The 12,219-nt window shown below is 42.9% G+C and overlaps 1 protein-coding gene across 1 annotated transcript; it reads right to left on the bottom strand.

The window, feature by feature from the left end:
* Positions 1–299: 299 nt before the first annotated feature.
* Positions 300–9,061, bottom strand: S100A11 (S100 calcium binding protein A11). The gene is made up of 3 exons (XM_036767699.1): positions 8,901–9,061; positions 3,524–3,682; positions 300–606 (listed from the first exon to the last, which is right to left on the bottom strand). The coding sequence occupies exons 1-3, from the start codon at positions 8,901–8,903 to the stop codon at positions 451–453; spliced, it is 318 nt and encodes a 105-aa protein (XP_036623594.1). The 5' UTR covers positions 8,904–9,061; the 3' UTR covers positions 300–450.
* Positions 9,062–12,219: the final 3,158 nt, after the last annotated feature.

Genomic DNA, 12,219 nt, shown 5'->3' with positions numbered 1-12,219 from the left:
AACAGAAGGGATTATGGAATAATAAAACCTGTACTATATCTGATATCTAGTTAGCTTAAGATCTTGTTAAGGTGCCAAGGGCCTTTAGAGAGAGATTCCTAGAGTGGAATCTGGGTAGGACAAAGTGAACCATAAAGACTATTATTGAGAGAAGCTCCCAGATAAACTCAGTATACTCTATGGAGGGTCCAAGCCCTAATTGACTTGTAGGTTACACACTTCTACCAGTTATGATTTACCCAATTCTTCTTTTATCCTCTTCTCCCTGTAGTCCTATAGACAATTTCTCAATTGTGTGTTTTTTAAAAAAATCGTATTTTATTGCTACAAAGGAATGGCTCTGTATTGTAGCCTTGGCCTCTTAGGGTTCAGTGTGTGACTATGAGGAATGGGTATACATTTGCTGGTTTGGAGGAAGGACGTATCTGGAAAATTGGCTGGGAGGCCCATTCACATTTTCTTGACAGACTGGCTAGCTGTGAAGGAGGCATGGCAAGCTTGTGCCAAGCCTCCAATTAGATTAAGGAATTCTTGAAAGTCTAACTGCCCATCACAGTTGAGGTCCAGTTTCTTCATCATTCGGTCCAGAACACCAGGGTCTTGGTTCTGCAGAAATGATAAGAGAAAGTTCAGACTTTGTGTCACATTTAGCATTTCATGCTAATCTCCTCCTAACTAGACTGAAGATCATGTTGCTTGTCAACATATATGTGCTGGGCATTCCACAGATTTGGGTCTCTAAAATAAGTCCTACTTCAAGAAGAAATGAAGAAAGGGATATTTGTCAGAGGTAAGCTGGATCCTTACTCAGAGAAATAGATTGTCAAGGCTGGTAAATACAGAACAGAGCCTGGGAAAAATGAATGAAATGTAGCTATTGCCACATCGAAATATATTTCCTTTATTTCCCTAGGTCTTCTATGTGAATAGTATCCTAACTCTACCCTTCCTATGTCCCACACATGAAATCCAATAGGGATAAATGTAAAGTTTTACACTTGGGTTCAAAGGATCAATTTCTTAAGTAACAGGCTGGAGGGGGGTATGGTGAAAGGGTAATTCTAAGGGAATCTAGGTGGCGCAGTGAATAGAACACTGGCCTTGGAGTCAGGAGGACCAGAGTTCAAATTCAGCCTCAGACACTTGATACTTACTAGCTGTGTGACCTTGGGCAAGTCACTTAACCCCAATTGCCTTGCCTTCCCCCCTCCAAAAAAAGAAAAAAAGCAGTTCTACTGAAGTTCTGGGAGTTTTAGTGGACTGAAAACTCAATATGAGTCAGTAGTGTGATGTGACAATCAAAAAAAAAAAGCGAACATAATCTTGGGCTACATTAAGAGAAGCATTAGTTCTAGAAATAAGGAAGTAGTAGTTCTGTTGTACTCTGGCTAGGTCAGGCCACACCTGAAGTATATTCAGTTCCAGACACTGCATTTAAAGAACACTGATAAGTTGGAGAGGGCAGCTAGGTGGCGCCATAGTGCATAGAGGGCCTGGCTTGGAGTCAGGAAGACTCATCTTCCTGAGTTCAAATCTGGACTCAGGCACTTACTACCTGGGTGACCTTGGGCAAGTTACTTCACCCCATTTGCCACAGTTTCCTCATCTGTCAAATGAGCTGGAGAAGGAAATGGCAAACCACTCCCTTTGTCAAGAAAAACCCAAATGGGGTCACAAAGAGTTAGACGCGACTGAACAAAAACGATAAATTGGAGAGCAACTGGAGGAGGGCAAACGGGATGGCAAAAGTTCTCAAGTCCATGTTGTATGAGGATTAGTTGAAGGAACAAGAGATATTTAACTTGAAGGAGAGACGGCTGGGGGAGGTGGGCATGGGCATGATAGATGAGTTTAAGTATTTGAAGGACTGTAATATGGAAGGGGGATTAGAGTTGTACAGTTTGGTCTTCCAGGAGTAATGGGTTGAAGTAAAAAAAAGGTGAATTGTGGCTTGATGGAGACTTCCTAACAATTAGAGCCATTCAAAAGTGGGATTTAATGCTTTGGGAGGAGGGAGTGGGTCACCCTTCATTGGAAATCTCTAAGCAGATGCTGGATAACTACTTGTCAGGTATGTTAAAGTGGATATGCCTTTGGGATAGGAGTTGGACTGGATGGCTATTCCATCTTCCAACTGTAAACTTCTGTGATTCTATCATTCCTCCACAGAATACAGTAGACTTTCGGAGTTAGAAGGGATCTCAGAGGTCATCTACCCACATCTTATGGAAGTATTGAACCCCATCAACAAGAGGGATAGGGACTAGAGCTGTGATTTTTTTTTTTTGCTTTTCTGGCAGGGCAATTGGGGTTAAGTGACTTGCCCAAGGTCACACAGCTAGTAAGTGTGTCAAGTGTCTGAGGCCGGATTTGAACTCAGGTCCTCCTGACTCCAGGGCCGGTGCTCTACTTGCTGTACCACCTAGATGCCCCTAGAACTGTGATTTCATTGGTGCAGGAAGCTCATGGATGAGGAAATTCCCTCATCCAATGCCAATTGTCACTTCTGCAATTTATAGTTCTAGGGAGTTTCCCAGAGCATTGAGAGATTAAATAACTTGGCTGGAGTCACACAGCCGTGTGTTTCAGAGATGAGACTTGGACCCAGCTCTTCTTGACTCCATGGCCATCTCTGAACCCACTTACACTGTCCCTCAACAAATGGTCATTTAGCTTCTGCCTGAAGACCTTCACTAATAGGGAGCTTGTTACACTTTGATGCAGCATTCCATTTCTAGATGTACTTGTTACAGAATTTTTCCTTATGATGGGCTGAAACTTACCTTCTTACCTCCCTATGACTTTCATGCTATTGGTTTTGATTCTCCCCTCAAGGGCCAAGCAGACTAGGTAGAATCTGACATATGGCAGACTTCAATATATTTTAGAACAATGATGCCCTTCTTCTTAGTTTTCCCTTCTCCAGGCTAAAAATCCCCAGCTTTTTCAACTATTCCTCCAATGAGATGGTTTTGACTTCCCCACCATCTTGGGTTCCCTGTTCTTGATGAGCTTTGGAACGACAATATCTCTTCTAAAAAGTGGAACACAGAAATGAATTCTATATGATGGCTGTAGTCAAAATATTTAAGACTGTCACTATTCTTTGTTCTGGTTCTGAACTTTTCTGTTCATGAAGCTTGAGAACCTATTAGCCATTTCAGCCACACCCCACCCTGTGGACTCATATGTGGTCAGTTAACTAAACTTCTCAAGGTTTTTTCACATGAATGGCTTTCTAGCTACATTTCTTTCCTCCCATCTCATACTTGTGCAGTTGGTTTTTTGAACCTGAGTGTAGGGACTTTTTATTTCCCAACATTAAATTTCCTCCTGTTAGCTTCAGGCTAGCATCTGGGGTTGGTGGGATCTTTTTGAGCCCTGATCCTGTCAGTCGAGGTGTCTATTGTCTCCAAACCTGGTGAGTGGCTTGGCCGCTGGAGGAAGGCTATCATTACCAGTCTGTTATGTTCATTCAGTGATCAAAGCTGTAGGTGGAAGGTTACAGGCTGTTCTCCATTACCTGTGTGAAGGAAGCCAGCTCTGTATTCATGAAGACCAGGAACTCAGTCTTGGAGAGGGTGTTTGGGGAGTTAGTTATCTCCCGGCCAGCATACCTCTGGAAAACAGCTATCAAGGACTCAATGCATCTCTCTGTTTCAGTGGGGGTGATTTTTTTGGCCTTTGGAAAGGAAACAACAAGTATAGATTACAATCAGCAAGACTAAAATCTGGGATCAGTAACACAGAAGGGACAATCCCATCTTTTCAATTGGAGTGAGGAGTACATTTTTGGTACAAAGGGTACACTAGTTGTTCCATGGATAGGGCCTTCTTCTGGAACCTTTGGGTCTAGGTCAAATTATGTATGTCCTCTGTCCCATTTCCCTGACCCCCATATAGAGCTCACATTTAAACAGTGCTTTAAGGTAAGTACCATGAGGCAGGTAGTACAAGTATTATTACACCCATTTTATGGATGAAGAAATTGAGGGTCAGAGAGGTTCTGACTTGTCCAGAGTCACATAGCTAATAACTGTTTTATTTATTAGTTTATTTATTATTAATTAGTTTATATATTATTTATTAGTTTATTTAGTTAGGAAGATTGTTCCACAGAACATTTAGGCTTGTTCTACTTGGTCCTAGAGAACGAAACAAATTATAAACCTGTAGAAATTCCAAAGAGGCTAATTTGTGCACACGAGGAAAGATTTCCTAATGACTGGGGCTAACCAAAGTGGAAAGCTTAGGGAGAGGTGGTGAGTTCCTCCTACTCTCCCTCTCCCCCGTGCCTTAAGAGAGGTGGAAGGTATGAGCTGTATCTTTATTATCTGAAGAGTGTTGGGCTGTATCCAAGGAACTGTCATAGAGTAAGAAAGGGTATTTGATTTGGCTTCAGAGGACCTTCTAACTAAGGCCCAAAGGTCTGCCACTTATTAGCTGTGTAACTTGGTGTAAGTTTTCTGTGTCTCAGTTTCCCACTTTGTAATTAAGGATAATAACACTTGTAGTATCTAGCTCACAGGGTGGTTGTAGAGGCAGTATGGTGGCTTCGAAGTCGGATGATCTGAGTTCAAAACCTACATCTGTCACTTACTACCAGTGCGATCTTGGGCAAGAAACTTGATTTCTTGGGCTCTCAGTTTCCTCACCTGCAAAATGTGGACTCTGTTGACCTCTGAGGTCTCTTACAGCTTCATGTCCCAAGATTATAAGAGCCTATGATCCCAAGATCTGGAAGAATCACAGACTACTTAAAGCTTCGATAACCACTACTGCTGTTACCACCACCTGTAGCATGGACACTTTCTTCACTACAGAATTCTTCAGACATTTCTGGTGCAGGGGGAGGGCAGGGAGCAGAAATCCAGAGGAGTGAGGACCTGGTTGGGTTTCCCCCTCTGGTGGACAAAGAGAATAAAGGCAGCTTTTTAAAAAGGACTTTAAGGAGCCACTAGGTGGCGCCATATTGCAGAAAGTGCCAGGCCTGGAGTCAGGAACAGTCATTTTCCTGCGTTCAGATCTGGCCTCAGATACTGGCTAGCTGTGTGATCCTGGGCAAGTCACTTCACCCTGTTTGCCTCATTTTCCTCATCTGTCAAGTGAGCAGGAGAGGGAAATGACAAATTGCTAAGAAAACCTCAAATGGGGTCACAAAGAGTCAGACACAACTGAAAGACAACAATTAAAGGGACTCCGAGGAAACTTCTGCCCACTAATAATTCATTATTTATAATGATAATAATTGTGATGGTTTCTTTTGTGGCCTAAGGGCTGCCAGAGTCTAGAACCAGAATACTTTCATAACTTAGTTTCAGTGTCAGGGAAGCTTTTCTTGATCTCCTTTCAGGGGTTGGTGCTCTCTCCTCTTCTTGCCCCCCCCCCTTTGTATTTACTTATCTGTGTACATGTCACAACACCCCTTCCTTCTGCTTTAGTCCTAACAGGATGTAATCTCTCTGAGGTAAGAACAGTGCCTCACAAGGTGGTGCCTTGTCCACAGGAAGTATGTGGCACGGGGCTTGTTGAATTCAACTGAAGAGAGAACAGGCTCCCAGGTCTTTCCAGGAAAGAATATTTTGGGAAGGAAGTGGGTCCGTTGTCCTGGCTCTGCTTTTCAGGAGGAAGAACCCCTGATCTGGATCCAGAGACAGCTATGTGTCCTGGCTTGGTTACTTACTCCCTGGGGTGGGGACCTGTGTAGCCCTTTGACTGAATCCAAACTTCATGGAACAAATCCCCTTAATAAAAGGATTTGTTCTGTAAAACTTGGACTCAGTCAAAAAAGCTGCACCCAAGGACCTAGAAGGCCACATGTGCCCTTGAGGCCACAGGTTCTCCACCCCTGAAAGTCCTTTCTCTTCTCTGGGCCTAAAATTAGGAGTCCTGGATGGCATGGGACTCTAGGCTCATAGATTTAGAGTTGGAAGAGACCTAGATGTCATCTATTCCAATGCCTTTATTTTAAAGACAAAGAACCCAAGGCCCAGTGACTTGCTTAGGTTATGTAAGAGTAAACAGCAAAGCAACTATTGGAAGGTAGGTCCTGGAACTCTACATTGTGCCCCCTTTCCTTTATCCCAAGGAGCTGGAGTCAAGATGAGCACTCTCTCTCTCTTCTCTCTCTCTCTCTTCTCTCTCTCTCTCTCTCTCTCTCTCTCTCTCTCTCTCTCTCTCTCTCTCTCTGTGTCTCTCTGTCTCTTCTCTCTCTCTCTCTGTCTCTCTCTCTCTCTGTCTCTCTCTCCTCCTCCTCCTCCTCCTCCTTCTTTCTCTCTGTCTCTCTGTCTCTCTGTCTCTCTCTCTCTCTCTCTCTCTCTCTCTGTCTCTCTCTCTCTCTCCTCCTCCTCCTCTCTCTCTCTCTTTCTCTCTGTCTCTCTCTCTCTGTCTTCTTCATTTTCACCTCTGAATGACCCAGGTCCCATTAGTTCTTCCCAAGATCCTGAGCTGGGATGACCACAGCTTAGATCCTCCTTATATCTCCTGGCATAGGTGTTGGATATATTCTCTTCCCCATCTAGTTGACACAAGACAAAGTTGGAATTCTTTTAAAAGGTACTTTCACTAAGAAGAATAAAAACAAAACAAAGATAAAATTAAGAGAAAATAAAATAATTCCTAAACACAGAAGCAGACAAGGTTAGAGAGCTCTCTTTTCTTATCCTAACTCTACCAGAGCCATTGTCTTTTCATCCAGACTAACAGAATGAAGGACACACGTGGCCCAGGGAGGGGCTCTGGGCAGGGCTCAGTGAGTCACCGATGGTTAGGCTGGCTTTAAGCTGTGAGGCCTCAGGACTCCTTTTTGGTTCCCACAGCTGCTTCTACCTCTTTTCTCAGCTGTCCCACCAGATTCCAAAGAGTTTTTCCCACTTTACTTCCTGCTTCCCCCCAATACACCCTCCCCCCCATCCCCATGAGCTTTGTATGGGAATGTTGTAATTTAAAGGATTTTTCCCTGAAAGCTGCAGTGCGTCAGGCAGAGACAATTATAGCCTTTGTGCTCTTTTTTCCCCCCTTAAAGTTTCCAAAGGAAAAGATTGAGAAAGAAGAAAGGAGGAAGTGGAGAAAGGAGAGACTGCTTTAAAATTAACCTGGTATGCTAGCAAGAGCACTGGATTTGGAGCCAGGGCACCTGGGTTCAAATTCTGGCCCTTCTACCTGCAAGGCCATGGGCAAGTCCCATCCTTTATGGACCTCATCTATCATCTCTCTATCACCTCTCTAGGAGGGGGTTAGACTTGGGGACCTCTAGAGTCCTTCCCAACTCTAAATCTATGATCTTAACGCAAACAGAATCATTTGTGTGACTCTGACAGGGGAATTTAGGAGAGATGGACCATTTATTCACTCTAAACAGGGCTTAAATGATTACAGGTTGGTTTACAAGCTTTGAGCCTCTCATACATGTGACAACTTAGCACTAGATAATATCCACGAGCTATGGGGAGTGGCACCATTTTCTGGCACCAAAGATCTGTTTGTGAAAGGTAATATTAAGGGAGGGATATACTGGAAATGAAGGTGATTAAAGATATCAATATATTTTGTCAAAAAAGAAAAGAAAAGGCATGTTAAAAAGTGTTCCTCCTCCCCCCCCAAAGAGTGTCCCTAGCACTGTCTATCTTCCTGCTTCCCCTTGTGTGGGAAGCCATATTGCCAATCCCCTGCTCTAAGCGCTAAGAATGAGAGGTGAATGTTATCAAAGAGAAAGAGAAATTTCGTTAAAAGGGGGCAGGGTGTGGCACTTAGGAAGGTTGCCTGCTGAAAAAAACCACTCCAAGAAAACCAGAGTACCCTTAGATATCAGAAAGGAAATCAATTTTGGAGGCGAATGAAAAGGCAAGATAGAAGAGTAAGAAAGGAGAATATAGATCTAGGGAAGGGTGCAACCAGTAGGGGTGGGAGAAGTGTGGGTTAGGAAAGGAGTATGTCTAAATCAAGGTTTCCCAATATGGGGTGTGTGTAGTACTAGGGGATGTGAGAAGGATGTCAAGGGGGCACAGGAAATATCTGGAAAATAACTTATAATATGGTATTTTGGCATCATATGGTATCATATCTTATGGTATTTTTTCTTCCATATTGAATAGAGAGCATGGGGTAGCTTATTGAAAGCCAGAATGCAGGAGGACCAAAAAAAGGATGAGAACCTTTAGCCTGGACTCAAGGCAAGAAAGAATGAAAAGGGGAAAAGGGTTAAAAGAGGGATAAATGAGAGTCTGGGATTGGAGCTCCTCCCACATATTTGGCTGTGCTCAGGCTTAGCAACAGTATTTGGTTTCAGTGTTTTTTCTCGTTTGGCAGCTTTCCAGGGCTTAACTGAAACTCCATTCCTCCATTAGGATTCAGAAGATCAAGTCCTGAATTTTCCCTTTTTGGGGGGTACATAGGTGTCTGGGCTTCCCCAGCTCCAGCCCCCCAAACCCTCTTGCTTTCTGTGGATTTTGCTTGGCTCCTCCCAGCCTCTTTGGTGTACTTAGAGACCTGCCTTAGGGGCCCTCAGATACAGAAAGGAAATCACAGTAATTACTTTCATTCCAAGGTTAATATTATGAATGCCCAGGACCGAAGAGGCATAAGCAGGTAGCCAACTGCACCTTTGATCCCTTGCCAGGGAGGTTTTTTTTATCTTGAACAAAGTGCCCCGTACAACTCTGAGAGTAGAGAAAACTTTCCTTCTCTCCTCGTTCTCATTTTTAATGAGAAGGTTGAAATTCCACACTCAGGCTCTTGTGATGAACATGATCCACACCTCTCAAAATGAGTGCGTAGCTTTCTTTTAGCTCTTAGCTACCACGAGAGCAGATAAAAGAACGGTGACATTCCAGAAAACTGTGGGAACTACACTGTTGCTTTTGGGTCAAGAGGAAGACAAATAAGAAAAAAATGTACTTTACCATTGTGGAGGGAAGAGGAGGATCTGGCAGCGGAGCCTCTCTGGAGGGTAGCTTCGGAGAGCAAGCAAATGGTACAAGCAACGGATTTGTGAGGCTCGGAACTTATCTGTGGATGACCAACGCCCCTTTCGCTTGGGTTACATTGCTCAGGGGTTAGTCAGACAGCCCCTTCCCTCTGGTTGGTCCAGACGATTTCCTGCAGATCCGAACGTGTCTGTACTCTGCTAAGCACACAGCCGCAGCTAACACACACACACACACACACACACACACACACACACACACACACACACGCACACACACACTCACTCACTCACTCACAAAAGCTTTTTTTATTATCATTAGGCTTGGCTTCTTAGCTTTCCCAGTCGCCTGGGACTTTTATTCTTTTCTTTTTTTCTTGAAAGTGAAGTCATGTCTTAAAGGAGCATATAGTCCTTGGGAGCTGTTCCTCTGAAGTCAGCCCTAAAGGTCTCTCTTTCCTATTTGGATGTGATAACTATTGTAATGACAATAACTCACACGGATATATAACATTTTAGGGCTTACAAAGCACTTTCCCCACAACAACCCTGCAAAATAGGGATTGCAGGTGTTATCTTCATTTTATGAAATGAGTCAGAGTAATTAAGTGGTGGAAGCCTTTCCCAGTTCTCCCAGTTGCTAGAATTCTCTCCCCCTCCTTCAAATGACCATGTGTTAATTTTGTATGTTGTCAGATGTGAGACTGCTAGGCATCACAGTTGTGAATAAATATTTGTATATTTCTTCCTATGTGTCAGGTGCTGTGTCAAGTGCTTACAAATATTATCTTATTTGAGCATAACAACAACCTTTGGAGGTTGTTTTTATTATCCTTATTTCATGGCATAGTTATCCTTTCCCCTGCGATCTGGAAAATCCCTGTAAAACTCTTTGGCCCTTCCTTTATACCAAAGAAGAAGATAAATTATTATGGCATTAAAATATAAAATATGTCCATATTATACAATACTATACATATATTTTATGCATTTCTGAGTTCCTTAACACTATCTGTGTCATCTGCTGAATTTCCTGGGTTGTCTGCGGCTTCTGTGAAACTCCCCCCAAATTTCAATTTAATTTCTTATGCCAACCCACGATATATTGAAACAGAAATGAGGATGGGGAAAAATCCTGATGTGGAAGGTATAACTGTAGAGGAAACTGAGGCTGAGAGAGGATAAATGACTTGCCCAGGATCATAATGTATAAGTGTCTGAGCCTGGATTTGAACACAGGACTCCCTGACTCCTGGTCTAGTGCTCTATCTGTTGTGGCACCAGATGCTTCTTGTGAGGAAGATCTGGGTCTGAATCCTGTCTCTAGCTGTGTGACCCTGGACAAGTCACTTAACCTCTCTCAGACTCAGTTTCCTCATTGTAAAATGGAGATAATTATCGTACCTACCTAACAATATGGTTGTAAGAATCAAATGACATAACATTTGTAAAGCCCAGAGCACAGTGCCTGGCACATAGTAGGTGCTATAGAATTGTTAGCTTATTATTGTTCTTATTATAGTTTTATTATATATTATGTATGTTATATATATTATGTGTTTTTAATTATATTTACCAACTTTGTGTCACTGGGAAAGTCACTTAACCACACTCCTTGCCTCAGTTTCCTCCCATGTAAAACAGGGGTAATAATAGCACCTACCTCATCGGGTTGTTGAGGATCAAGTGAGATAACATTGTAATGTAAGTGGTGACTATTATTAGTAATAGTGTGGTATATATAGTGGGTAATATCTATCCAGTAGGGGAAATCTGATTTTCTGTGTGATCCTGGACAAGTCTGGATTAGTTTCTCAGTGGCCCAGGTAACTTCCCAAGATTCCAAGTCAGTTGCCAATTTTCAGTTTTCCTTGGTAGAAGCTCCCTTACTGGGCATCGCCCATTTCATTGCAACACTACACCTAGTTCAGGGTGTATGTGTGGTTACATGATGTCTCTCCCATGAGAATTTAAGCAGTGACTGTTCTGTATTTGCTGATCATAGTGGCTTTTACATAGTAGCCATTTACTAAATACTTGGTAGTTGGTTGATTGATTCTGGCCTTTATTCCCGTCAACAGCTTGGCTTTGTGATTTTTGGTTCACCCAGAACCTTGGATTTCTCCTCTGGAGTCATCAGGCTCTCATAGACAAGCCTTTCTTCACTCAGAACCAGGCCTCCACATCACTTCTTGGCTGTCTCCATGGCATACTGCTGTTCCCTCCCTACCTTTATAGGTTGCCTCTCTCCATCAAAAGAGAAGTTTCTTGAGGGCAGAAACTGTTTTGCTGCTATGTATTTGTGTCGCCAATGCTTAACACAGAGCTTGGCACATTGTAAGTGATTAATAAATTTTCTCTCTCTCTCCCTGTCACTGTCTTTTTTATTGTCTCTGTGTCTCTATCTCCTCATATCTGCTTCTCTATTTTTCTCTGTTTCACTGTAAGTGACTTCTCTGTGGTCAGACAGCCAAGAAGAGTAGGAGTTATGATATACAACGCGGTCTCATGACCCCAAGTCCAGTGTTCCTCGTATCACAAAATTTGGAGCTGACAAGAACCCTGATGATCATATAGACTAGCTTTCATGTTTTACAAATGAGGAAATGGAACCTTAGAGAGGTTAAGTGAGACATAAACGTTGCCCAAGATCATATAGGGAGTGAACAGCCGAGTTGAAATTCAAACCCAGGGACTCTTGTGGTGCCAATTTCCCTCTAACTTCTGATTGCTATTGTTCAGGAACTAGACATGAGTCACAAGATTTATTTACTTTTTTAAGATGCATGTAAGATTCCTTATTATATGTCGGTCCACAGCTCTAGAACATAAGGCTCCTCAGAGCTGGGACCTTATGCCTACCATATACAAAGGGAATTCAACAACAACAACAACAACCAATGATGATTAAGTAAAGTTTTGGGCTCCTTCTCCGATCTTTAGTTTAGCAGGGCTTTGCTCTATGACACCTGAAATAGCTATAGAGAAATCAACCTCTCCTTCCCAAAGCTCGGAATAAGATGAGGTTTTAGAGGAAAGCTAAGAATAACACAAAAGATGCTTTTTTAAAGCTTTTTGGGGGTGGGCAGGCAGGTGGGGAGGATCGAAGAAATGAGATGACTGCTGCTTGGGGCCTAGGACCTCCAGTTAATGGGGCAACTGCAAAGTGGACATAGCTGTCCCTAATGCCAAGAACAAAATTGGTGACAACCAGACTTTTCCTGGCTCTCACTCTTGTGATTTTCCTCACTTTCACTCAGGACTCCCATGATGTCACTGAGATATATGTTCAGCCC

Source organism: Trichosurus vulpecula, chromosome 7, assembly GCF_011100635.1.
Source record: "Trichosurus vulpecula isolate mTriVul1 chromosome 7, mTriVul1.pri, whole genome shotgun sequence".
Lineage (NCBI taxonomy): Eukaryota > Metazoa > Chordata > Mammalia > Diprotodontia > Phalangeridae > Trichosurus > Trichosurus vulpecula.
Note: the sequence above shows the minus strand (reverse complement) of the source record. Positions and strands in the feature narration are given on the sequence as shown.

What these genes read in the sequence shown, in the direction of transcription:
- S100A11 (XM_036767699.1), bottom strand. An exon ending in AGCTGGCTTCCTTCACACAG is followed by an intron (nt 607 to 3,523) that starts GTAATGGAGAAC and finishes TCATTTCTGCAG; the next exon opens with AACCAAGACCCTGGTGTTCT.